This window comes from Sitodiplosis mosellana, unplaced genomic scaffold (genome assembly GCF_009176505.1).
Source record: "Sitodiplosis mosellana isolate CC-2019 unplaced genomic scaffold, AAFC_SMos_1.0 Smas_scaffold_6150, whole genome shotgun sequence".
Taxonomy (NCBI): domain Eukaryota; kingdom Metazoa; phylum Arthropoda; class Insecta; order Diptera; family Cecidomyiidae; genus Sitodiplosis; species Sitodiplosis mosellana.
In genome coordinates this window covers 1,876,236-1,901,460 of record NW_022601391.1, presented here as the reverse complement: position 1 = coordinate 1,901,460, position 25,225 = coordinate 1,876,236, and the positions used below count along the sequence as shown (strand labels likewise).

The 25,225-nt window shown below is 36.4% G+C and overlaps 4 protein-coding genes across 4 annotated transcripts in view; 1 reads left to right on the top strand and 3 right to left on the bottom strand.

The window, feature by feature from the left end:
* LOC129573883 (MOXD1 homolog 1) overlaps window positions 1-4,946 on the top strand; it is a 20,180-nt gene extending 15,234 nt beyond the window's left edge. The window contains exons 4-12 of the mRNA XM_055455021.1: window positions 832-944; window positions 1,105-1,298; window positions 1,585-1,686; window positions 1,771-1,934; window positions 2,074-2,289; window positions 2,464-2,666; window positions 2,756-2,916; window positions 3,222-3,388; window positions 3,517-4,946. Of these exons, the coding sequence (XP_055310996.1) occupies window positions 832-944; window positions 1,105-1,298; window positions 1,585-1,686; window positions 1,771-1,934; window positions 2,074-2,289; window positions 2,464-2,666; window positions 2,756-2,916; window positions 3,222-3,388; window positions 3,517-3,735 (1,539 nt within the window). The 3' untranslated portion in view covers window positions 3,736-4,946. The remainder of the gene's footprint in view (window positions 1-831; window positions 945-1,104; window positions 1,299-1,584; window positions 1,687-1,770; window positions 1,935-2,073; window positions 2,290-2,463; window positions 2,667-2,755; window positions 2,917-3,221; window positions 3,389-3,516) is intronic.
* Window positions 4,947-8,040: 3,094 nt separating this feature from the next.
* Window positions 8,041-18,126, bottom strand: LOC129574051 (probable cytochrome P450 4aa1). The gene is made up of 8 exons (XM_055455391.1): window positions 17,523-18,126; window positions 14,991-15,162; window positions 10,230-10,427; window positions 9,767-9,946; window positions 9,624-9,690; window positions 9,327-9,453; window positions 8,711-9,252; window positions 8,041-8,614 (listed from the first exon to the last, which is right to left on the bottom strand). Exons 1-8 carry the CDS (start codon window positions 17,538-17,540, stop codon window positions 8,410-8,412), a joined length of 1,509 nt encoding a protein of 502 aa, XP_055311366.1. The 5' UTR covers window positions 17,541-18,126; the 3' UTR covers window positions 8,041-8,409.
* A 2,012-nt stretch (window positions 18,127-20,138) lies between these two features.
* LOC129574053 (DNA polymerase epsilon subunit 4) lies at window positions 20,139-23,897 on the bottom strand. The gene is made up of 2 exons (XM_055455394.1): window positions 23,479-23,897; window positions 20,139-23,404 (listed from the first exon to the last, which is right to left on the bottom strand). The coding sequence occupies exons 1-2, from the start codon at window positions 23,747-23,749 to the stop codon at window positions 23,106-23,108; spliced, it is 570 nt and encodes a 189-aa protein (XP_055311369.1). The 5' UTR covers window positions 23,750-23,897; the 3' UTR covers window positions 20,139-23,105.
* Window positions 23,898-23,979: 82 nt separating this feature from the next.
* On the bottom strand, window positions 23,980-24,900 carry LOC129574055 (ubiquitin-like protein 4A). Its single transcript, XM_055455396.1, has 2 exons — window positions 24,650-24,900; window positions 23,980-24,569 (listed from the first exon to the last, which is right to left on the bottom strand). The coding sequence occupies exons 1-2, from the start codon at window positions 24,695-24,697 to the stop codon at window positions 24,207-24,209; spliced, it is 411 nt and encodes a 136-aa protein (XP_055311371.1). The 5' UTR covers window positions 24,698-24,900; the 3' UTR covers window positions 23,980-24,206.
* Window positions 24,901-25,225: the final 325 nt, after the last annotated feature.

The following is a 25,225-nucleotide window of genomic DNA, read 5'->3' as shown; positions in this document are numbered from 1 at the left end:
ATTATAGCAGTCTGAAGTTGGTTGCAGTTCAATTGCCTCACCCTGTAGTTTAAACCATTTCTAACAAATTTTAACATGTAGAGAGACCACTTGGTCCACGGTCCATGAAGAAAAATGACAAACGAAGTGTGGAAAATGGACCAAGCCATTCAAAAAACAATTAATGTAATATTGTATAAAAGCATTTGAAAGCCGTTTTTAAACATGTATATACCGCCGTTTGTGCGATGTGTCATAAGTAACGAATATTTTAGTTGTCAGATCCATCCATATCAATTTATACGTGATATTCATGGCATTGTTTACATTTACACCGACGAAAATTCACTAAGGAGTTGCCAAACATCAAACCCACAACAAACAGAATATATGATGAGTCTCAATTTGTGACAAAGAGCATAAATATGAAACAACAACAACAAGAAGAAAAATCGCGTGTGAATGAAATTTTTCAATGAAAAAACTCTGAATAAGTGATACATTGCAAATACGCGACAGAGCCAACAACAATGATTCACTTAATATAGAGTCAATGTGTGAACCAAGCAGGCTGAGTTAAGAGTGTTTTTCGTATGTTCATTTTTTGTTTACTGAGAGCCTAATTGAAGGAGATTAACATGAAAACTCAACCACAAAAACCATGTGACCAACTATGCATGAATTTTTTTTCCCAAAACATTCATTCATCCGGTCGAGATGTGTTCCTGCCATCAATAACAAGGGTGCCCATGTATCCAATGCGATCCACTGAGTTTACATGCGGCCTGTAACTAATTAAAACATTCCATAGAATTGCGTTTATGATGTGACTTTTTCCATTCATACATACAGATTACCATCGAAACCGACATGGACACATTGTACTGGTGTAAAATCCTCAAAGCACCCGTTCTGCAAGACAAACATCACATCATTGGCTATGAAGCGCTACTCACAAAAGAAAAGTAAGTTTATCATGCACAAGCACACACACTACTTTCCGTCACTTTTCTACTTTCAAATGGAAGCAATTCGTAATTTTTTTCGATGGAGTTTTGGAGACTCAGGTTTTCAGCAATTTAATTCTGTCGACATTTTTTTTTTCATGGTTCGATGTTTTTTCAGTCAAACAAAAAAGCCATTGGTTCATCATATGACACTATTTGAATGCTCAACGTCAGCGTATCCGAGCTCCGATCCACTGTCGTGGGACATTTGGGTGAAAAGCAGCGGTGCCGTTTGTAATAGTAACTTATTAACGCCACGTGATTGGGACGCCTGCATTACACCTGTTGCCGTATGGACTATCAGTTCGACAGGTATGATATTCGTAATATTTTCATGAAAGCAATGAAAGTTCATGTTTTAAGAATAAGAAAGCGGAGCATGTTCTTATACAAACCGTACAAATATTACCTAAAACACATCAAAGCGATATCTTGAATAAAAAAAACTTTTTACCCTTTGAAAGAACGAAAAACTTTCTTGGAAGAAAATTACCTCTTCCTAGAGAAATGTTACCATAAATTACTTGGAAAACAGTGCCAAATTAGCGTTTAAAAAACTCATTAATTCGAATGTGTTTTTTGTTTTTGTTTTTAACAGGTCAATATTTACCGCATCACGTGGGAATCCCATTTGGTGGTCGTGATGGTCCCAAATATTACATGTTGGAAATTCACTACGACAATCCAAAAGCGAAAAGAAGTAATTGCTCTTGACTATTTCATGTATTGATCAAATGACAATCGGTTCAAACAAATTATAATTCGATTTCATTTTATTCCAAAGTAATCGACCATTCCGGCTTTCGCATCCATTATACCAGACATCTACGCAAAGTCGACGGCGGTATGATGATATCTGGTGTTTCAGTGTCTGATACACAGTTGATTCCACCACGGCAAAAACTTTATCGAAACGTTGGAATCTGTGGCCCATCGTGTACATCGACGGTAATAACACTTTCACGTTTGCATTAGCTTGAGAGATAAGAAAAGCGAGAGAGAGAAAGAGAGAGAGAGAGAGAGAGAACGCAGCGTGTTTCTTCAATGTACAAGTAAACACTGTTCCATTTTTCTCCTTTATCTTTAGATGTTTCCTGAGACTGGAATAAAGATTATATCGGCGACATTGCATTCGCATGTGGCTGGACGTAAAATGAAATTGCGCCATGTGCGTAACGGCGTCGAATTGGATCGCATTATTGAAGACGACACTTATGACTTCAATTATCAACAAGTGCGTCAATTAGAGAATGAGACGACCATTTTACCGGGTGACTATCTAATTACCGACTGTGCTTATGAGGTAGGTAGCTCAGAGGAAAAAATTTGCATGTTGACCACGCGTGAAAATCGCCAATTTCTCAACGACCAACACAATAAAAATCGATTCTGGTGTCTGTGGTTTTCGTTTAGTGGAATCATTTCTTTTCTTCTTCTCTTCTTCTTCTTTCCTTTTTTTTTCTGCGGTTACGGAAAGACATTGAATCGAAAGCGGCCCACATTCGGCGGCTATTCAACGAAACAAGAAATGTGCTTATCGTTCATCACCTATTATCCAAAAATCGATTTAGCTGGCTGCTACAGCATGACGCCAGTAAAGGAATTTTTCGAAATATTTGGTGTCTATGAATTCTACTCGATGAATATGACTGACGTGGAAAATCTGTTTCTCTACAATGGGTTCGTACCGAATCGATACATTTCTAAAATTGTCAAATGACAAACCAAAAGTAATTGTAACATTTTTTTTCTCCTCTCGTTTCATTCAGAAATGCTCTTGATTTGTTGCCAACAACGGTTTTCCCGAATTTCCCGCCCGGTGGTCATATCGACGATGAGAACAATCAAAAAGCTATTGAAGCTCTGAAAAATGCCAAAGAATACACCATTGTCACCGAAGAGGATGCACTCCAACAAGAATCGATTTTGAGTGAGTAACAATTTTTCAGATGTTATTCCGATAAAAAACCCAAAAAAAAAAACAGAAAACAAAGGCAATTTGATGGAGTGATCTGAAATTAATTAGGCAATAAGAAAGGGAAAAAGCGAAACACATCACATCAAATTTAGTGTGAATGAAAAATGAAGATGCAATATATTTTAAGCTGCCTTCATAAAAATTATGCGATGCGTACGGATCGTCTTACGCATTGACACCACGATAAATGAGTAACCATTTGATTTATTGCCGCTAACCGATTATTTTCTCTCCTTCTCTCTCCCTCACTGCAACAGACAAACTCATCATATCAGATCCGGTGGAATATCATGATCGATCATTTATGGCTCATTTAAATCAATTGCCGTGGACAGAGCCATTGTTTACGCGTCGAGTCGAACAAACCGTTCTAACGGGAAAACATATGACATTTTGTCGTGTCTCCAATGAAAGTATTTCGGTGGTAAGTGCCATACAAAAAAGAACGTATTCAGCTCACAATTTTATCGTCTTAAATTCCAGAAAAAAAATCTTATCCCCCTCGCATCATTTCACCGAAGAATGATATTTATTTTCATTTTTCTTTAACAGGCGGCTGAAATCATTCGATATCCAAATTTTACGGCATTAGTCAAAGAAGCAAGTCATTGCCCATATCATTATTTCATGGATAATCTGCAAGCAGCACAGAGCATCGCCCGCTCCACTCGTATGCTCGACAATAGCTTCATGCTGTCTACATTGAGTGTGTGCATATCGACGTTCACAACATGGATTATTTCACATTTGTCGGCTGCTTCTTCGCATTGAACGTCATGATGAGAACCAATGTATTCTAGACTAAGAAATGAATAACCGACAAAAATATGCAGTTACATTTAGTTTAACTTCGTCTGATTTATTTTGTCTCATTTTTTCGGCTACATATTTTCTATCCGCCACATTGATTGATATGGCTTTTTTTTACTGTCAAGTTGTTGTTTTTGTATTTGGTCTCTTGACATTTGAGCTTATTTCGTCAGTGGTGAGTTAATTCCACGGCTGGTTGGGAGGATCAAAACATCAAAACAAAATGACATGAATTTTAATACGACAATAGCACGTTTTCACTGTTGTACATAATTACATTTGAATGAATTTCATAATTTACGCGGAATTTTTCAATTTACATTCATGGTTAATTTATTGTACATGAATAGCACCATAAGCGTTTCTATTTATTATAGCTTCTAATAATTTCTTTTTAAAAATGAAGTCACAGCTCGAAAACACATGCATTTGACATGTTTTCTTAAATAGAATTCCATTTGGCTCTGTTACTTCATCGTGACATTTTCGTTTCGACCTACACACATGCATCCATGCATCTGTTTCAATATTCAGTCTGATCTCGATGACACCACACAGAAACACACATATTTCTGGAAAAAAACCGACGGCTTGTTCAAATTATTTACTTAATTTGATTCACAGCCAGACATCGTTGAATTTTACAATCTTTCAACTATTTGTTAATTGCAAATATGAGCCAAAGATAAACGTAGAAGGAATAGTTTTATTGTAACAAACGACACATTCATTGACATTGTAATGCATTTTCATAGACCAATAATCTAAAATTAATTTAGCTGATAGTTGGATAAGTATGAAATATTTCTTCCAAAGATAGAAATAATAAAAGTTGATTTGAAAAGAAAAACACGTATTGTTAGATAGGCTCAGCGATGATAGTCTTACTTAATTGAAGGAGAAACTATATAAAAACAGTTCTATTTCATGTTGGAAGTTGAATATAAAGATTAAAATTATGGACGAATTTTATTTAGAAATCCTTTCCATCATAAAAGGAGAGAGAGATACGAAGCAGACTTTTTCCAATCGATTCGATACTTGAAATAAGTCAATCATTGACTTTAGACATATACAATTACAGGTTTTTTTTTTCTTTCATTTTTTAGCCGATTCAATAAATTTGTCAAAAGAAATTTTTTTGAAAATATAAAACAATAGATAAACAAAAATGTTGTGTTCTTTCTGTTTCGGGTTGTTTTTATCCTTCTCTTCATAATAGATCTGATTGTTTTTGAATCCATCGAATATCCTGGTTAGTATTATAGTTGAATTCTGTAGAAATGGAACAGCGCGTTCTCTAATTCGTCACTGATCATTGCTAAAAAAGAATTCAGATTTTCTTTTGCCGCCATAAAAAACAATCGAGTCGGATGATCGTTAAGCGTCCAGACCAACTGAAGAAAAAAAAATGAATAGTCGTATTTTCGATTTAACCTTTAAAAAGAACATATTTAAATTTAAAAGTTTTTTAAATCGCACAGAACATTCATCGATTCTCAAGATAAAATATATTCAAACCGTTTTTCCAAGGACTTGAAAATCTAATGAATTGCTTTGTAATTGTTTCACTTTCAAATGATGCGTAGAAATTTCATTAAAAAAAACTTTGACTAATTTCGATAATTACAGAATAACAGTGTTATAATTAGTGCTAATTTCCATTTGCTTTGTTTGCATAATCAACGTCTGTGTCCGATTGAAACACGATAATTTTTTTTTTCTGAGCGTTCGTGAATAATATCGTACAATCTCGAAACAAAATTCAATGAGCAGTGAAAATTTCAATATAATTCGCTGATAATAAATCGACGTGAGAAGCGATGTTGCCAGTCGATAAAATCGTTCATTGCTGACATTCATTCCGTTTTATTTGTTTGTAGTTCTTGTTTTTTTGGTTTTTCTGGTAAAAAATGAAACTTCTTGCCGTGTTACTACTTAACATTGCCGTTTTCCAAATGGTCAATTCTAGTTTAAATAAGCGGTTATTTGAAATTTAATATATTCCATTTGCAACAGATGATATGGCCAACAGATCAGTTACAGCTTGGACCGGGAATGTTTAATTTATTCGGTGGTGGAACGGGAACGGGAGCATCGGAATCAAATTCAGCAAATCCCTTCGGATTTGATTTAAGTAAATTGTTTGGGGGCGCCAAGTCGACCGAAGACGGTGCTGCGAATGCACCTGATATGAGTAAAAAACTCCGTGATGCTGGACAAATATCAGTGAAATACTTCAACTCGCACAAAGCCAATGACCATATTGCATTTTCAATGAGTTATTTGCTCATGAATTCTAAATTTTGCATATTTTCGTTTGATTTTTGAATAAAGATAAGAAGATTTCTGTCTCAAAGAAAAGTTTGATTCATTTCAAATGCACCCTAACCCTTTTCCATGTGATTCGCGTGTGATAGAACTGAAATTCACCTGTATTGCAATACCAATTGGTAAACTTTTAATTGCTTACCAAATTTAATTAGACATTTCGCACATTTTCAACCATCATATTATAATATCGTAGTCATTGCCATCATTGAATGAAATTCGAAATTTCTAACGTCTGTTTTCGTATGAAGAACAGACAATGACGAATCCATTAAACTTACCCTGATATATATTATATCCGTTTTATGAACTTATTGCGCTTGATTTAAGGTGAGCACAATATCTAATGAACGTACCTGCAAACTGTTGTTTCAGTTGGTTGACGTAAGTTTTCTTTAACTATTTGTGACGTTGTAGATTGTCATCGCAATTGTTACCATTCATTTAGACTGATCAAGTGCCAAATTGTAACAACAGAATTGAGAAATAACGGCACAGCTCATGTAATGCAATGGGAACTTGAATTTTTTTTATTGTTCAATATAAATGCAAATTACTGGCTGATTACGTTTCTGTGTCTATTGACATTGACAGTTTAACAATATTTCTAGATATTACCAATGGACATGCACTAAAAGTTCAAATTAATTCGAAAATTCTGGAATTCAAATTAAACTTGTTCATGTCATTTAACACGAAGAGACGAAGTTCAAGTGCTCAATGACTATAAAATGCGTCTACCAATGCATATGGTGGCACATTTTCCGATCATTCTGAAATTCGATGTAGTTCCTCTAAACATAAATCGAACAAGATGAAAGTCTTTTCCATTTTTTTGCTCAGTGTTGCAATCCTTCTTACGGTAACTATGAATTTAGGACTCAAAATTTGAGTTCATTTGGACATTTTCAATTTCGTTTCACTTGGTGAAATAACATAAGTGATACATTCATGCTTCTTTGTAGATTTCGTTGCCAGTGAATGGGCAGTTTTCAGATTCACTGAAGTATTTTGCCAGTTCTGCTCGTGATGCAGGTAAAGGCTTGTGGAGTCTGGTAAGGGGGACCTCAAACTTGGCTCAACAAGCGGGCAGTGGGTTATATTCGACGGCAACAGGCGCAGCAAGAGGTGCAGGAAGTGTGGGTAGCAGAGCGGCAAATGGTGCTGCTAATTTAGCAACCGGTACTGGTAGTTTAGTCACAGGTGCTGCAAAAAACGCGGGAAAACAAACAAGGAACGGTGTTGGTAGAGGGATCGAAGGTGTGGGTCAAGCTACATCAACCTTCGCAGACGGCTTAAAAAATACCGGCCGGTTCATTCAACGGGGCAAAGTCAGATTCGTGGAGGAATAGAACTTGATATTAAATTGTTCACAACTTAACACATTTCCATAAGGTTTGCCCACTGTTTGACTTCATTTTCGTAATAAAATGGTTGAAGACTGTTTGAAACGTATTATTTATTAATTTATTTCTATAGTTTCATAGTAAAAAGATCAAAGAACTCGTGTGATAGCGGCAATTTTATTTTTTTACCCTGTCATTTATCCCCACGGCGATGAAGCTACAAAAACAATAACAAGTATTTCCAATGTAAACATAAGACGAGCTCCTACTGACACTACACTTGTGGTGATAGTTGAAGATTTCAATCACATAAGCGTAGACATGGCCAATCATCAACTAGCCAATCGCGCTATAAATCCAATGCTAGCGTGTCTGTATTGTGTGTATATATTGACCGCTAAACGTATGTTGTGTGTATGACCACTAGAGGCAGGTCGAATGTTGTCGTCAGTATGGATTTCATAGACGCGTTTATCCCTTATTATAATTTGTTCACGTTTCCATTCAGTGCAAAAGCTCTTGGAAGTTGACATGCCAAAAATCTCGTAATCATGCAATAGAGCACAGAGATCATCATATAATTGGCCAATTTTTTTTTTTTGGAAAATTATTTTATTTTTCATACAAAAAATTTCGTGACAGAAATTGTGATGCCTAAAAAAATGAATGAGTTGGGAAAGGGCGTCATTATTCAAAATGTTTTGATGAAACAATAGGTAATAAACCACAAGTCACGACGCAACAAACAAAGTGAATCTTTGTGACTCTTTGTGCAACAACAAAAAAAAGAGACATTAAATATACTTCGTTCGCTTTAACTTAATCTCTCTGAAACTCAGAATATTCAGTTGTTCTGTCTGCTCAATGTCGGTAGCCTACATGCTAAAGAAGAAAAAAAAACTCAAAACTTAACTATGTGTCTAGTCTAAAACAGAATAATTGAAATATTCAGATGTGTTCAGGTATTTGAATTTGTTGCAGATTTGCGTGGTTTCAACTCTATGTGAAGTCCACCAGACGCCCTCACTGTTATCCTAAAGATGGGATTAATTTTGGTTTTCCCTTCGATCGGCAATAGTTCGAATTCTCTCAAAATCGTCGAAATGACTGTTTTTATCTCGATAAAGGCGAATTTATAGCCGATACAGTTTCTTGGACCAGCGCTGAGTGGTATATGATGATTGAAAGAATTGAAATAATTGATTAAAATAATATACTATATAAGTGTGATTGAAATAATTGATTCCCACAAATTATACCTGAATGGTATAAACGCATATGGATGGCGCTTCTCACTTTGTTCAGGTGAAAAGCGATCGGGATCAAAGCGCTCCGGATTCGGATAAATTGAGCTCAAACGATGCGTTGCATATGGGAATATCAGAATGTTACTACCGCTTGGTACGGTGTATTTGCCACACCGGATATCTTCCGTTAGTCGCCGTGCGATCAGTGGCACGCTTGGATACAATCGCAGAGTTTCTTTAATACATTGCTCCAAATAGCGCATTTCACGAATGTCTTTCATCGTTGGCATACGATTATCATCTTCGAAAATGTCATTCAATTCGTCCATGCATTTTTGCTGGATTTCCGGATGTGTAGCCAGCAAAAATATACAAAATGCTGTCGCAGCTCCAACGCTATCTTGGCCAGCCAACATGAATGTGCAAGCCTCATTCACAATGTCATCGTCCGTAAACAGTGGATTATTCTTCGATATTTCAAGCATAAAATCTAACAAACATTTTCGTTCCGGAACTTCACCTTTGTTGAGTGCATCACGGCGAATGTTTATCATCTAAATTTAATAATACATTGGATATTGTCAGTTTAGTGTGTCTGACGAACGATTTTTAAACATTCTATCGATACCTTTTTTGTAAAATCGTCCAACTTTCGCTTTTGATCTAATTCGTTTGTTGCGGTTTCGGTTAACTTATAAATCCAATCGAGCAACAACCATGGTTTCGCGATTCGAAGTGGCATCACCACCTTACCTCTATACAATGAAAGTAGAATAGAATATTTTTCGTAACGAAATTATGAATAAAATGCTGAAAAAAACCACAAAAATCGAAATGGTATCGAATTCGCTTCGCTATGAAAATAGTAAAATACAAGAGGAAAAGCATGAACTAAAATCGAAACAAAGAAAAAACCAAGAGTTACTGTCTAAACGGTGAATTATCCATGTTGATGCCATTCTCCTTCAGTATTGGAACACCGAGAACCGATTCTGGTGGAGAGAAAATGATTTTATTTTGATTTTCTTCTCTAAAATGGACAAAAGTGTTATTCAAATTTCATTGTACCGTTCAGAATATCAATAACACATTGGTTGACCAATTGAGTTATGTTGAGTTGGGCGGGACCGCTTTTCAATCGTTGTACCAGTACATTCGAGGCGTCGATGAAAGTCCCAAGGAATTGTTCCAGTGTATTAACATGGAATGTCGGTTGAATTAGTCGCCGGTGCAGGTTCCATTTATCGGCTGTCGAAATGGTGGAAAACAAACAAACAGAATCGATTAATGAGTACACACAATAAAACCGTCTCAACATGTTCTGTTCTCAGAGGATCCCGTTCTCTTTCTCTTTGCCAAATACATATATTTTGTTATTTGGGTCAATAATTTTCATTGAAAACATGTTTGCAATTTAATTTTCAATGAAATTTGTTCGGAGCCGGCTTAGCATCTGACCAAAAAAAATATAAACAACAACAACAACAAGAAAACAAAAATTATGCTGAACAAACCACCTTCAATTTCTCACCTGAACTGGTTATCAATCCATTTCCAAGGAAATTATGCAGCAATTTATAGAAGAATATTTTTTCGGTGTGCTTTCGTGACGAGAGTACCGTTTGCAGATCTTCGGGATGTGTGATGGCAAAAAATGGAAATAATAACACCCATACACGGATCAGTCGGCCATACAGTATGTCAGCCGACTTAACATACTTTTCCAACACTGTTAACATGCAAGCGAAGGTGAATGAAAAAAAAAAACATAATAATAACAAAAATCATTATGTGCAGTGGCAAAGGACACACACATACACCATTTTTGTGGGTAAATACAACTTCTTTTTTTCCCTTTATGTTCCGATTCACTTTAATAAGCATTGACCGTGCAAACGGACAATGCAAATAGATTCAATTAAAACGTTAAAAATAAACAAATGTTGTAAATGCAAAAAACCGTAAACTGTAAACGATAAGTGTCTTTATGGGTAATCGTTTACTGTTTATTTTACGATCTTGATCGATCGATAAGCGAGTATTTGTTGAAGAGGAGGTAAGACAAAACATCAGAGACTCGAAAAGCAGCAGCTTATTGAGCAAATATGTCGTTTTTGTTGGTCGAATTTCAACTTTGAAATTGCATCAAAAGCATTGAGAATTTCGTTTTTTGTTTTCATAAATGGGTGACTGACAATTGTCAAATTCGCACATTGAGTGAATCATTTGTGCGTTTTACGTTGTACGCAACGAAAACAACTGAAAAAAACCCGTACACATTAACACTAACCGCTCCAAGACATTGGTAGTTATACGTGTTTTGTGGTCAAGGTTACAATTCAATTCGGCTGCCATCCACTCACGCATCGCATCGCATCGCTGTTCTCCACTGCGAATACTACGTTAAAGTGTACACATATGCTGTGTAATCCATATAGAACAAGAATTCGCACTCGATTATTACCGCTTCGTTTTATTTTTTCCTTTGACCAGCGACAACAGTTCGTAACTATTATTCATCCATCGCAATTATTGTTTGCAAGCGTTCCTTTTAAGAAAACGCGTTCCTTTTCAAGATGATTGATTCGATTTCTTCTGAATTGAATTGTCCAGGTTTTTTTTTTGCTGGCAGAAACAAAACCAAGTTGAATCTTTTGAATCTTTTGAATTTTTCTTTCAAACAAATGAGGATCTTTTGAATTTCATTGTTTTTTTTTACACATTTTTTCTTCTCATTCTCTAAAGCATTTCTAATGAATTGAATGATTTAACATCTGAATGGTTGGCTACTTCCCTACAATATAACGAACGCCTTCTCGATACTATAGATTTTTTTACAAGTGTCATCATGATATTAATCATTAAACGCCGTACACTTGACAAATTGGCGGTGTTGTCACTGTTCCAACAAATACGATTCTATAGAATAACTTAATTAACATGTTGTTGCATATTTCTAGTGGAATCGCTGACCACCCAACGTTAAGTGTAAGCAAATAGTGGCACGGAGAAGTGAACAGTGAATGCGATTTCATGTGGAATGTTGTAGAAAGCAGTGCATTGAATATCAATGGTGCTCGAATATTATTATCACTAATAATTCTGACATTGAATTTGAATCGATTCGAGTTTTTTTTTTTGGTTAAATTTTTATTATTTTTTTTTTCTCTCTTGGAAGTGTTAAATGGTTTACCAATCACAATCATTATCGCTCAATATCGTTGGTGAAGTGAATATTTGTGGCTCTTACAGATGGTTGCATCTCGATCGTGAGCATAGTTTTGATCGTTATCGTTTCTCAAATATTGTTCTGATCGTTATCATTGTAGAACAATAAATCCTTGACACAAAATAATGTCACGTAGGGAAAAAAGCACCATTTTCAAACGTCGCAATGGTGAAAGACCCTCACTTCCACTTTTTATCCGTCGTCAATTGTAAACACGGTTTGTTGATGACAAATAAAAAAAAAAACCAACGTCGGTTGTTGTTGTGAATTTTGGTGTTTGCATTCGCAAAAGTGCCTATAACGTCAGTTTTCAAGTAAATATTTTCCAATAAATTGCCTGTAAACAAAACATATTGTGTTTCGATCAATCGAAGGCGGGCGACCAAAGGAGCAGACATTCGATTTCGAATGTTGTGACTGCATTTCCTGTGCGCATACATTTGAAGTCCATTAGTTTTGAAAATCACGGAACAACTGATTTGCGCGACAAAGTGCAAATACTTTCAAATTAATACTTTGTCAATCAAAATAAAACTTATTGGTTGCTGTCGCGCATACCGGAAAAAAATGAATTTTTCAATTGTTCAAAACCAAATAGATTACGTATTGGATTATTGTGTGCTTCTGTTGAAGGAAAATAAATGGCGGTTGATTGACCATTGGGTATTGATTGGTGATTGGTGCGCTCCGCACTACACATTTTACGATGTGTCATCGCGCGCGCGCGCTCAATTCTGATGAAAAAGAAAAAGACATATATATATATATATAACAATTGAGTAAACATTGCTGATGATGTGTTATTTCGTAAAGCACTTTGCAAAATACAATTGACGAAGTACTGATTGAACTTCGTTGGATATGTTACAAGCGCGAGATCACCAAATATGAGTGTGGCTTTGAATAACCATTTGTTGATTTCTTCGGCAAGCGAACCAAATTAGACGTATGGCCCGTTGTTCCAACTCAAAATTCCAATCAATTTTATGTGTTACTATGCTTCCTTTGTGTTAACCCATTTTGGCCCGCGATTTTTCTGCTGGCTAGAATGACCTGAAAATTGGCACAAAAGCTACTTTTAGCATAAATATGAAAAATAGATTTCAACCTCTCCTCTACTTTGAAAAAAAAATCATTTTCCGAGGGTCCCCTTTGGTTTTTTTGACGTTTTTTTGGCGATTTTCCGAATTTTCGAACAGATGGGCCTGGCGACCTCTAATCGACACTCTAGATGTTAAAATTAGCCAAAACGCAAAAACAGATCGATTAGATTTTGAGATAAACTACATTTTCTCTTCTGGAAATCTTCGAAAATTTCGTGCCTGAATGGCTTCAGGTGGAGGAAATCTGAAGCGTTGCGTTTTCGGAACGCGGAGTCAAAATGGGTTAAACGACAAACCGTTGTGCCGGCGTTTGAGAAGAGACAGAAATGCAGACATAAAACTTCGTCACACCGCCGCCAAATATTGTCCATTTGGTTTGATAATTCCAGTAAAACAAATAGAAAAAAAAACGCTGATTATTCAAAAGTACACAAGACCAGTGTACAGCAGACACCATATTTTGCGGTGATGGCAAGGTATTATGCGATTTTTCATCATCTCGCTATTTATCATTGTCGCACATTCTTCCATTTCATCTGCATAAACAACATTGAATAATGATTTCAATGAAAATATCAGTACGTGACTTATGTGGTCGACATCGAACAAACTATCGGTTGCTCTTTACTTTTTCCCTCCCCCTTCATTGCGCGACTTCTACTTTCGGCGTGATGCTGTTATAACATCTTTGTTGACAATTCAAATTGAAACCATCATGAACTATTGTTAGAGACAGCTTCTTGTTCACTCTTTCTCTTGTTGTCACCGATCTGAAGAGTCATGATAGCTTTTGACGTTTTAAACGAGAAGAAAAAGAAGAAAAAAAGCCTCATTTATGTGATTGCGGTTCTTCGATACAAAAATTTGCTGCCCATAATTTAACAAGCATCTTTTCGTCATTACACAATTTCTTGAACCAGACCTCTGCAATCTAGGGGCAAACCACTGATTTTTTATTGACAAAATCTCAGAGATTGCATATTTGCTGCTGGGTAGGCCTGAGCTGAACTGGATTTGCTAACTCAGGCGCCTGAAGCGGTATTTTAGCGCACTTACGGTGCAAAATTGTTGTGAATCGCTGGAATTCACGCTGTTTATCAACTATATTTGCGTGGATACCGGCGATCCACAAAAATTTTGCACCGCAAGTGCGCTAAAATACCGCTTCAGGCGCCTGAGTTAGCAAATTCAGCTCAGCTCAGGCCTACTCAGCAGCAAATATGCAATCTCTGCAAAATCTGTTTTTATCGCCCAATTTTAATCACATCCGTAAAAAATTGACAAAATCTGTATATATTGAATTTTATCGTTTAATATCGACTATAAACGTTCAATGTGCTGACGTCATTACCGATTCGCAAATGCTGGAAGTGGGTTTTGGTGGATCCTCAGGATCGTTTAGTACTGCTCCCGGTTCTGGAAGTGGATCCTCAGGATGGGCCAAGACATTGTCGAACCCAGTCTGGTCCATCCTGAAGATCCACCAAAACCCACTTCCAGAATCGGGAGCAGTTCTGAACGATCCTGAAGATGCACCAAAATCCGCTTCTAGAACAGTATCCATTCGTTAAAGCGAACAAATTACTGCAAAAATCGGGCAAAATCGACCAAAATGTGATCATATCGGAATTTATTTGTTTAATGATAAAAAGACGTTAAAGTCGGTCATTATTGGTTATTTTTAAAACCGTGGTTAGCCCCTAGTCTGCAATCTGCACCACACAACTGTTTGTCTCGTATGAAATATTGACGAAAGTACACATCAGTTCATTTTCGTTTGATTGACTCTTGAGCAGATGTGTAGTGAATATTGATTTATTGCGTGCATGACTCGGTGTTTAGTGCTCTTGCACTAGGTGATTTTCACAAATATTTATCAAATGAGCGATCATCCATCAATGGGGAAAATACATTTTGTGTGTGTGTGTGTGGGTTTGGTCGATGGTTATAAAGCACTTACTGTCTTTGTCTTTTATCGCCAGTATGTTGCCGATTAAGAATAAAGCGGGAGGTCCTCTGAGCTTAAAACAGAGCACAACAGCCTTAAGATAATCGGATAAGGCATACAGAATTGCGCTGATGATCATCATGACGACGAAAACCATAAGCTCGTGTTGATAGGCTCGTTCTAGCTACAAATGAAAAAAATATGAAATTTTAAAAGTCCGTACAAATTTAAATGGCAAAGGAAAAAACAACAGTCGTTGATAACCAAACGAAAGAAATGTGTGTCACTTGCGCTCAATCGACTTTAACTTGGCCACTTGTACAATGTACACAAGCCCATACAACAACAGCAACAGCAACAGCAAAACGGCTTCAATGGCCAACGCATAATTTACCCGTAACGTACAAAAAGCAACAGCGAAGAAAAAAAATTAAAACAAAATCACTTAAGCAAACAAATCCACATTGAATTTGGTCATTTATTTGCCTACTTAGTGCCTTAAATTTTCAATGGCCGAACAAAAGATGTGTTTGTTTGCTCGCGATTGTCCGATACATAACCATGCGTACACACACACACACACACACATGTGGTGGTTACGTGACGTTTTTAAGGAAAGACAATCTGAATGAAGTTCCAGCACAAGCTATATAGCATTGACCTTCACCTCACTAGATAAATGGAAAATCAAACAAGCAGCAAAATACATTGAAGTATCAATGAAGCAACTGACCCACACCATTTAATTAAATGCAAACGATCTCGTGCCATTTCTTTTGACAGAGTTATATAGTACCTGCTGAACTATTTCGTGCGCTGTTTTTTTCTTCTCAATGGTAATCAGTTGAAGTGGTTGCTGTTGAGGTACTCAATTTCAAGTTGGGTGAACTTATATTTTACAACGGTAAGACGAAAATTGCACCAATTGTTGGTACCTTCACAAAACCGAAAAAAAAAATTTCTCTTTTAGCGCCCAATTTTTCGAGAGAAAGACCAGAAAATACGGCTGACTGAATATTACGAAATGGCTCAAAATCTTATTTTGAGATTAAAAACGTTCAAGTGATAAATAAATAGTTCACAAAAATGCGTTGCCAAATCAATTCGTTCGTTCGTTCGTTTGATACGTACTTCTTGAAACTGAAGTAGATGAGATTGGCCGCGTACGGGAAGAGCTATTCCAATGGCGATTAATAATTAGAGATGAAAAAGCACATTTGTATAGCATTTACAGCGCACTGTTCACTGTCACTTGAAACAATAATTAATGTTTACAAACAAATTGTTTGTGAATTGCAGTTTATTTGTTTGTTTTGCACGTGTTCATTCGCTTTGGAATTGTGAGTGGCGGAGCGCGGGGTGCGCTCGTTCAGAATGTATGCACATTATTTACTTTAATTACACCACACACCGTGATGATTAATACGTAATTGAAGTGAAATCTTCTGCCCACCAAATCCTCCATTCTTTCAGACAGTAAAAATTAGTTAAATTAGCGTATTCTTAAATGTTATTTAATGCTTTGCAACCAATTTTCTACTGACAGCAACCAAATAATGCGCACACTTGCACCTTAACGTAAAAACGCTTTCGCTAATTGAGTTAGCATCGACAGCAAGATTCCCAAATATCGATGTTCTTTTGTTTTTGCACGAATAAAAATGACATAATAAATAAAGACGTGGTCTTGCCTTGAGCTTACTGAAGCAGAAAATTAAACTCCAAACTTTCTGGAAAGATTGCATGCTAATGAATTAATGGAATGCCGGGACATGAATCAATACAATTAATTGTGAGTCAAATTTGAATCAACCAGACGAATGGGTGATCATTACTCCTTGATTTTAAGTATTCAATAGAATGATTTTCTTCACGCGAAATATGAATGCATGCCCGTTTGTATACTATTTCCTTTTTCGGGTCACTCAAATAACGGGTTCGATGTTCGGCCAATAGATGCATGGAAAGTTTCCACTGGAAACCAGAAGAGAATAATATATACTAAATTGATAGGGAACTTTAAAATTTGAATCAAGAGCAATCATGATGGTTTTGTGACACGTAATGAAAAGCTGCTCAAATGAAATGCCTTTTTCTAATTCCAATTCGAATTGAAAGAGATATAGAGATACGTGAAATACATTGTGAATCGCGTTTCACTTTGTTTGTGTTGGCAAAAATAAATAGTGGTGCTTTTGGAAGAAATCATTAGGTGTATATGATCGTCTCACGTTGTGGTGACAATCAAAGTGAAACAGAGCAACTGAATCGAATAGCGATAGAATAGCATAGTGAATATTTGCACTAGTTGTTCCAAAAATTTGAGGTGAAAATCACGTGGTGCAACTAGCTGAAAAGCTCATCTATTGCGACACAAACTAACACCAATAAAAAGAAGCGGACAATAGGTTTGGATTTCAAAATCCATTTGTCAGCTATTCGACTAAGTTGAACTGCTTGCATTAGTCGTACACACGTCTCTTCTGCCCAAGTTCAAAATGACGAAAGACACAAATAATACATTTTAAGTACATTAATAATTACCACTTGATACACGACCATTTTCTTCGATTTTCAGTCCCCAAGATGAGCAGTAAAAGCAGATTGGTATAGATTGTATTCACACTTTGTTGCGATTATTTGATTTGAATTTCATTCGATTTGGCTAGAGCATTCTACATAATTTTTTGGTGTGTACTTATAATAAATCACACAATATTGTGTCACACTGAATAGGCTCCCTTTTACAATCTACAAAAAGACACACAAATTTTTTTCAATTTTTTTCCGTTTCGGTTCACAGTTGAGAGCGTATTTGCTTCTAAATTGCACTGTAAAAAAAATCAATTTCGCCGTTCAATATTTTCACCGTGTTTTTTTTTCTCTCCTCTATTCAATTACAAAAATGTGTGGGCTCGCAATCTAGTTATAAATGAAATAAAAAATGATTGACATCGAATCAGAACGCGTTTTCGAGCACCCGCATGGATGCATAACATAACAGATACTAAACGAAAGACAAGCGATGCCAGTGATTATATCGAGGCGCAATTCTCACTGTACGGAACAAACATTACAAGCTGGACTGGCGAGCGCGCGCGCGCGTGTGCTTGCTTACACACCTAACGAATACCGCACTTAAAACAATGAAAACGCCAAAAGTCTTTTGGGCTGCTTGTTGTCTTGTCTTCTTTCTTTGGTGTTGGTGGTAAGATTGTAACAGTGGCGGCGCCGTCACCACAGTCATAAAATATCTTTTGTCACTTGCGTATCCTGAAAAAGCTTTGGATCTATGTTGGTATTGATGATCAAAATCAGCTTCGAATGGCTCGTTTTGAACGCTATAACACGTAGCTCTTGTTTTGCGCGCTTCGCATCAAGTGTTCGGCTTAACATTCGTTTGCGTGATACTCTATTAGTCGGAGTGAGTGTATTGATTACTCGGCTCGCACGTTCAAATACTTTTTCAAGTGATCGAGAAGGGATAAGTGCTTCTCGAAAGACGAACTCCATACAAACCAACATTTTTGAAGTACACAATGAACATTGAAACAACACATCCAAACATTACATTGTGCGCTGATATGCAGCAGATGATTTTGTGTTCAGAATGGCTAGACTTGCCGGAAAATCAATACAGAATTTGTTGCGCAAGATAATCGATGTTGCGTCAACGATTACGTCACAATTTCGAATCGGATATATGGCAATTTTGGCATTTGCTACCCAGAAATCCAGCCTTTGACGCAATCAAATTACTTCGAATAATTGTCAGGACAATGATAACTTGATTTAGTCGAATAAAGTATTTCAGATAACATTTTCTTCTCCATGATCCAATTGAATCAAAATACCAAATATGAAATATGAAAATTTGATAAATTAAATTGTCACAAATGAATATATGTCAACACGCCAAGCATTTGAATAGATTTGAAATTTGTATGCAGCGAGAACGGGCCGAGCTTTGAAACATTTTTTCGGATCCGTTTATTCAAATAAACAAACAACCATTCATATATTCGTTGTTTATTATTGGTGTACGCATACATATAAGATGCTCAAGCACGTGAAGTAAACAAAGCGTTTGAATGGATTCTAGAAGTAAGCATTTGATTAACACATGGATACATTTGTTACGGGGGGTTAAGATGATTTAATAATAATCATTGCTGTTAATGTAAACGCCTTAGAATGGCAAAAATTCGCACGCATAGAATGGATACGCTATAATGGAATTGGGCAGGCAAAATAAATTATCTCTCTTTTTTCGATACTAAGAAGCTCTTTCTCAGTGAGAACGAATGCTTTTTGCTCATTTCTTTTATTAGCATTTATTTATGTTTTCGATTTTTGAATGAACCGCCATCGAAAATGGCGATGTACGCAATTGAGAATGATTTTTTTCTTTTCGTATGTTTATTGTATTTTATTGATCGTATTTACAATTAGCACGAGAATCAATCGAGTTGAAAATCAATATGTTTTGATGGAAACGATTTTTTTTGGCTCGAAATAAATTTGTTGATGGTTTGATCTACGATTCGATCAATTCGTAGCTAAAAATGACCGTTAATTGGACTTTATAACGAAATGAATTAAGAGAAAACGACAGTAAAAGCACTAGGATACGATGATACGGCATGGATGGCGGATTTAAGCCGGAAAAAAAGTGGACGAACCCGTTCATAAAACTCCGATTTACAAATGTACTTCTAATCGACCAAAGTTCAGAGTCTGCAATGTCCATCGCGCAATGATACCATCAGACATTTATAAGCAATCATCCAGTCCGTTGGTTTTTCCCACAATATACTATTGTTATCTGTGGATTGGTACGAGTAAATTGCATTTATGTTCAGGTCCTGGTTTTTTGTTCTTTCCTTGTGTTTCTGTTTATTTCTCGTTTCGCTCATGTTCCTACTGGCATAATATTTAACGATCGATTTGGTTGGTTCGTATAAGAAAGCATGCAAATGGAAGATTATAGAAAAATCAGAGCCAGACATTGGCAATTATCAGAGCGTGTTTTGAGCTGACGTTAGCAGCACTAACTAACGTCAGCTGCTGACGAGTATGCGTTACGTTGTTTTAACGCATTTGCAGTATAAAAACGAGATATTCTCCAAACATTCCAATGAGATGTTTGCACATTCCAATGAAATGGTTGCTTATCTCTTCGTTTTTATACTGCAAATGCGTTAATAGCAGCTAATATCAGCAGCTGACGTTAGTTAGTGCTGCTAACGTCAGCTCAAAACATGCTCTGGCAATTATCGTTCAGATTAAGGCGTTCGCACTAAATATGGGTGACACAGCAATGTTAAAGCAATGTTTTCTTCTTCTCCTTAACAACCATTCAAGCTATTTCTCTTCTGAAACTGTTGCCGTTGCACATTGTACCGTGTCACTTACGCTCTGCTCTATAAATCGTGAGCCCGTTTTAATGGCAGCAATCAGAGAGCCATTTAAAACCAAACCAAAATGAACAAAGTCAACAAATGATGAGTCTTTGCAATTGGCGTCATACTGTCAACGAAGTGGTTTGCCACAATGTCTTGCGCGAAAATGTGGCTGTTGTTGTTTTTGTACGCCGGCGATTGTGATCTCACATGAAAAATGCGGTCTTTGTGTTGTTCGTTCTGTTCTTTTTTCATCATCAGCAGACAAAGTCCTTGCTAGAACCGGCTTTAGTTCAACAAACACCTATATTGAAATGGTTGGGAATGTGGCGAACGATTTGGTGCATCAAGAGTAGGATTTTGATGTAGGTAAGCCAAACTCACATGTTGCGAACCAAAAATTGAAATGAGCTATCAAGCAATATGGATATAAAATACATGATCAGCAGACGCGGAAGTATTAAAATAAGAATATTTCTTATGGCTACGAAAGACGCACGCATTGATGCTGGTGCTTCGCTCAAATAAAACTATAACAATATCTGTATATGTTCTTTTCAATATTTTAGCTTAAGACAGTTTCATGTTTGGCTTCCTTCATCATAAATTACCATCTGTTGAGGCATCCAATGTGCGTCCGCTCACGCGTCCAATAAACCAGTGCCACTACGTATTTCGCTCAAATCGTTCATTAATACAAAAAAAAATCACGTTTGCCTCGATCAATCTGCAAATGACTGCATTCCATATTTTTGCCGGCCAAAACACACTACACACTAAAAACACAATATATTCACATTTCTAACGAAACGTCAGTTGAACAGATAAAATCTTATAAACCAGAAATATGATGGCGAAAATTATAAACATTATGTACTTGCGACGAAAACGAATTAATGAATTCGGTGGTTACTTATTAAGTTACAAACCATTTATTATCGCTGCTTTTTTGGGTTGTCGATTCGCACGCTCCATTGCATTGATGAATATGTCAATTGAACTTTTCAGAAGTTTCGAAAGGTGTTTTAATGAATGTATTGGTTGCAATGTTGCATTTTAGCCGGAAAGAAAAGGGCTCAGTACAAAAGAATATACGAAGAAAATATGTGACGTTACCGAGTTCACATTGGTTTACAGGAACCTGAACTACACCCATTCTCATTGCAATTGGAAGTGTTTGTGTGTGTGTGAGCCTGAGCCTGTACCGCAGGCCAAATGCCAATTTCAAATAGAATGTAAACAATTGCATGAGGCAAGCAAATGGCGGTCATTGCCAACTCTCTTTCTCGTCTCTATGCACTGGCCACATGAATGATTGTGTTTTGTGTGTTTAAAAGCGCGCGTACAATATTTTTTTTCAGTTATTGCGTCGTTTTGTTTTGAACGGCAGCGTCATCATTCGCTGGAGAGCGGACGACCGCCGAAAAAAAGTAAAAGTAGTTATCGATTTAAGGTTAGTTTGGTGCATTTGCTAAATTGCAGTAATCGTTGGAACCTGTGTTGTATCTCACCTTGAACCTGAACACAATGCCCATTACATTACATGATTTTGTGTGTGATTTTTATTGCCCTGTAAACGTTCATAGTGTATTTTCAGTTGATTGCCATTTTGCTCCAAAACAAGTGAACCGAAATTATATTCAACGAAGAATTCTTATCATCTCCTCCCATTTACTGTGCCACTTACAAATTAGTCGTTATTCTTTAAACATCTTCTTGCGCTGAATTCGCATTTGGATTTTTTTTTGTACCGATGGGGCGTTGAGCAATGATATTTACGTAGAATGTTCAATACTTAATTGATCCTCTTCAGTTAATTCGGCCTTTGACAATTTCATGCCCAATACTACGTCAGTCATTCGAGGAGACTATATGATTTTAATGGTAATATTAAATGGACTGAATCTCATTTGCAAGTTTTTGGATATTGCGCTTATGCTTCATTCGGATTTTTTTTTCTCAATGCAATTCCTGAAATAAAGATGTTTCTCATTTAAATTTTATGATTGCTGGAGATCAAAATTTACGTAAATGATAGCATATGTTTTGAGCCGAATTTAATTTTAATTATTTGATCATCAATTTTTGGTGAATCACTTTGAAAGAATTCTCTTGTATTTCTCTGAAAAAATAATTAACGCTATGGTGTTAAACGTCTGAATCGTCTTGAGGCTGAAGTTCAAAAATCTCACAATGCTATCGCTTTGTGCGTGCACATACGTTCAAGAATCGGTTTATTAAAATCGAATCCAAACAACGTTTAGAAGAAAAAATAAAACAAAAGCCTATATTTTCTATTCAAGTCACATTGAAAGTCCGAAAGGCGAAAAAAAATTGTGAAAATATCTCAAGGTCATTGTCGGTATTGAATGTAAAAAGTGACCATTCAAAAAGATATTCTTCAACCACGGCTCTTGAAAAAAACGTACCAATAAAAAAAAGGAAGGTCAAAGCGAAGAGAGAGTAAGAGATTTAGAGCAACTACATATTGAACACATATGATATAGGTGCTACGTAGGCTTACTTTTCAAAATTGGATCAATTGGTTCAGCTGCAATTAATTTCTGATTTCATACTGACATAATATTCCAAATCTAAAACAAATAACAAACCGAGCACATCTTTCTGAGTTGTTTGCTTAAAATTTATTTGGTAAAATAATTGTGGTGTGTCCCCAAAGTGTGCATTTTTCTTGTCGTCTTAATTATCTAAATTGTTAACGCAGTCAAATATTCATCATTCCTTCCAGAAACATCAGTGATTCGACGTTTTCAATGGCAGCATCGACGTCGCGCTTCTGAACGGTTTTCTTCTTTGCTTGTAATGTGTGTAGAAATGCTTCGCGAGCCAGCGATTCGATGAAGAGTTCGGTAGCTTTGGTGACCAAAAATGTGCATTCGCCGGTGATAAGTGTGACATCTTGATCACACTTCATTATGTGTTTTACACGTGCCGATGGCAGATGCACCAACCGATTATCCGGAGCTTGTGATTTTGGTGCACTTTTGCTCTTGTCTGCCGGTGCTGAAAGAATAATACACGGAACAGTTGGTATTTTTTTTTAGAATTTTACGCAATTGATTCATATTCGTTCAAACCTGATTCACTGTTGTTGTTCTTGTTGCTCGAGTCTTGTCTTGCGTCTTCCGAATCATCCTCTCCTTCGACGTACTGATCCGGTTCATCCAAATCATCGATATCACTGTCTTCGGTGGTGAAACGCTCATGACTTTTGTTTGCTGTGTCTGTGTCTGGGGCTGGGTCCAAACCAATTTCACTGAAGTTTATGTCGGGTGTTTCTTGTATTGCGATATTTTCACTGAAATCCATATCCGGCGTTTCAGCATACACTTCGCTATTTGTTTCCATTTTTGCTCAACACAAAACCATCAACAACTAATAGCAAACCGAAAACAACATGCAGCAAAAACACTTTGCGCGCAAAACTTTCAAGTGACATTTATCGTCAAAATATGTGCACAGCAAATGAGAAGCGAATTCAGTGCAAACAAATTTGAGGTTACGTTTGAATTGGCGGCGAAAATGTAAATATGTGTATGCGATCGAATCGAAACTACGATACAATAAATACTGGTAGATTTCCGATATTTTTTTTTTATTCATCATCATCTGTTCCGTTAATTTTCAGTTCTGATTACAAGCTCATTGAAATTAAGTGAAAAAGTATTTAATCGTAAGCATGGAAACTAAAAAAAAACAGAATTTGAGTTTGTGTTAAATTTTTTTCCTTAATTTTCTATTCCATTTCCAAAACAAAAACACCTCGTCACATTTCGAGTCCATTCCATTCAACGCTTCGTACGGCTTACGTGTCGCCGTACAGTTTTCGATCACGTTCTAAGAAATATGCGGCCATTCGCTCAAAATCGTCCAGGCTCAATTGTTCCAAACGTTTGTCCAAGTCCAACATGAATTCCTTTGCCATTGCCTCCGACTGTTCGTCCGAGTAATATTTTTTGAATATTTTGCACATGACATCCTTCAATGGTTCGGGCTCCCTTATGACCACTGTCAATTTGGAACCGCTTTTTATCTGTTGAAATGCGCTCAATGCTTTGTCATCGGGCAGTGTGCGTCCGACATGTAGGATCTTTTGTCGTGGCACTGGGATATTCAATGTTTTTGAGATTTCCTTCTTCAATTCAAGCACACTGATCTCTTCGTCCACCTGAAAATCATTGAAATGCAATTCAAACGGATGGTGTTAATGGAAACTCAAATTTCACTTGTGTGCTTTTGGCAAATTACCTCGAGCTGACACTCTCCACCCTTCAACACCTTTATGATGAGCTGCATGTTAATGAAACTAACTTGGTTTTTTCTTTTTCTTAATATACTTTTTTAAAGAATTTTTGTAGTGTATCTGTGGCCCTTTTTAACTAGTAAATACTCTCGATGTTTGAATATTACTAGTTCAATTGCCTTAAAAATAAAATCAATTTGTAAGCTAAGAGTTTTTTTTTTGACAAGATTATTGAAATGTATCACCTTGGCTACTGAATTCGCCACAACTCAGAAATGGTAAACAGAACACGAATGTCAGTAAGTTTTTATTCGATGAAATGCGCCAACAGATGGCGTTGATCGTGTGTTTGCGTTCGCATTTCATGAACTCAATTTTGTTGCCTTTACACTATTGAGTTTTTACAAAAAAAAATTTCTTTCGATTGCGCGATTTGTTTTCATTATTTGGTTAAATCATTCATTAATATTTCTATCTACTTACCCGATTGTCAAACTTAATTTTCACAATTGAATATCCGAATTAACAAACCAAAAAAAAAATCATTGCTTCAAACAAAGAGCTTTGATCAATACAACCGA

What these genes read in the sequence shown, in the direction of transcription:
- LOC129574051 (XM_055455391.1), bottom strand. An exon ending in TGGATTGATAACCAGTTCAG is followed by an intron (nt 9,947 to 10,229) that starts GTGAGAAATTGA and finishes CCATTTCGACAG; the next exon opens with CCGATAAATGGAACCTGCAC. An exon ending in TATGCGTTTATACCATTCAG is followed by an intron (nt 8,615 to 8,710) that starts GTATAATTTGTG and finishes TATACCACTCAG; the next exon opens with CGCTGGTCCAAGAAACTGTA.
- LOC129574053 (XM_055455394.1), bottom strand. Translation starts at nt 23,749, where the DNA reads ATGGAAACAAATAGCGAAGTGTATGCTGAAACGCCGGATATGGATTTC. An exon ending in GAACAACAACAGTGAATCAG is followed by an intron (nt 23,405 to 23,478) that starts GTTTGAACGAAT and finishes TTATTCTTTCAG; the next exon opens with CACCGGCAGACAAGAGCAAA.
- LOC129574055 (XM_055455396.1), bottom strand. Translation starts at nt 24,697, where the DNA reads ATGCAGCTCATCATAAAGGTGTTGAAGGGTGGAGAGTGTCAGCTCGAG. An exon ending in GTGGAGAGTGTCAGCTCGAG is followed by an intron (nt 24,570 to 24,649) that starts GTAATTTGCCAA and finishes AATGATTTTCAG; the next exon opens with GTGGACGAAGAGATCAGTGT.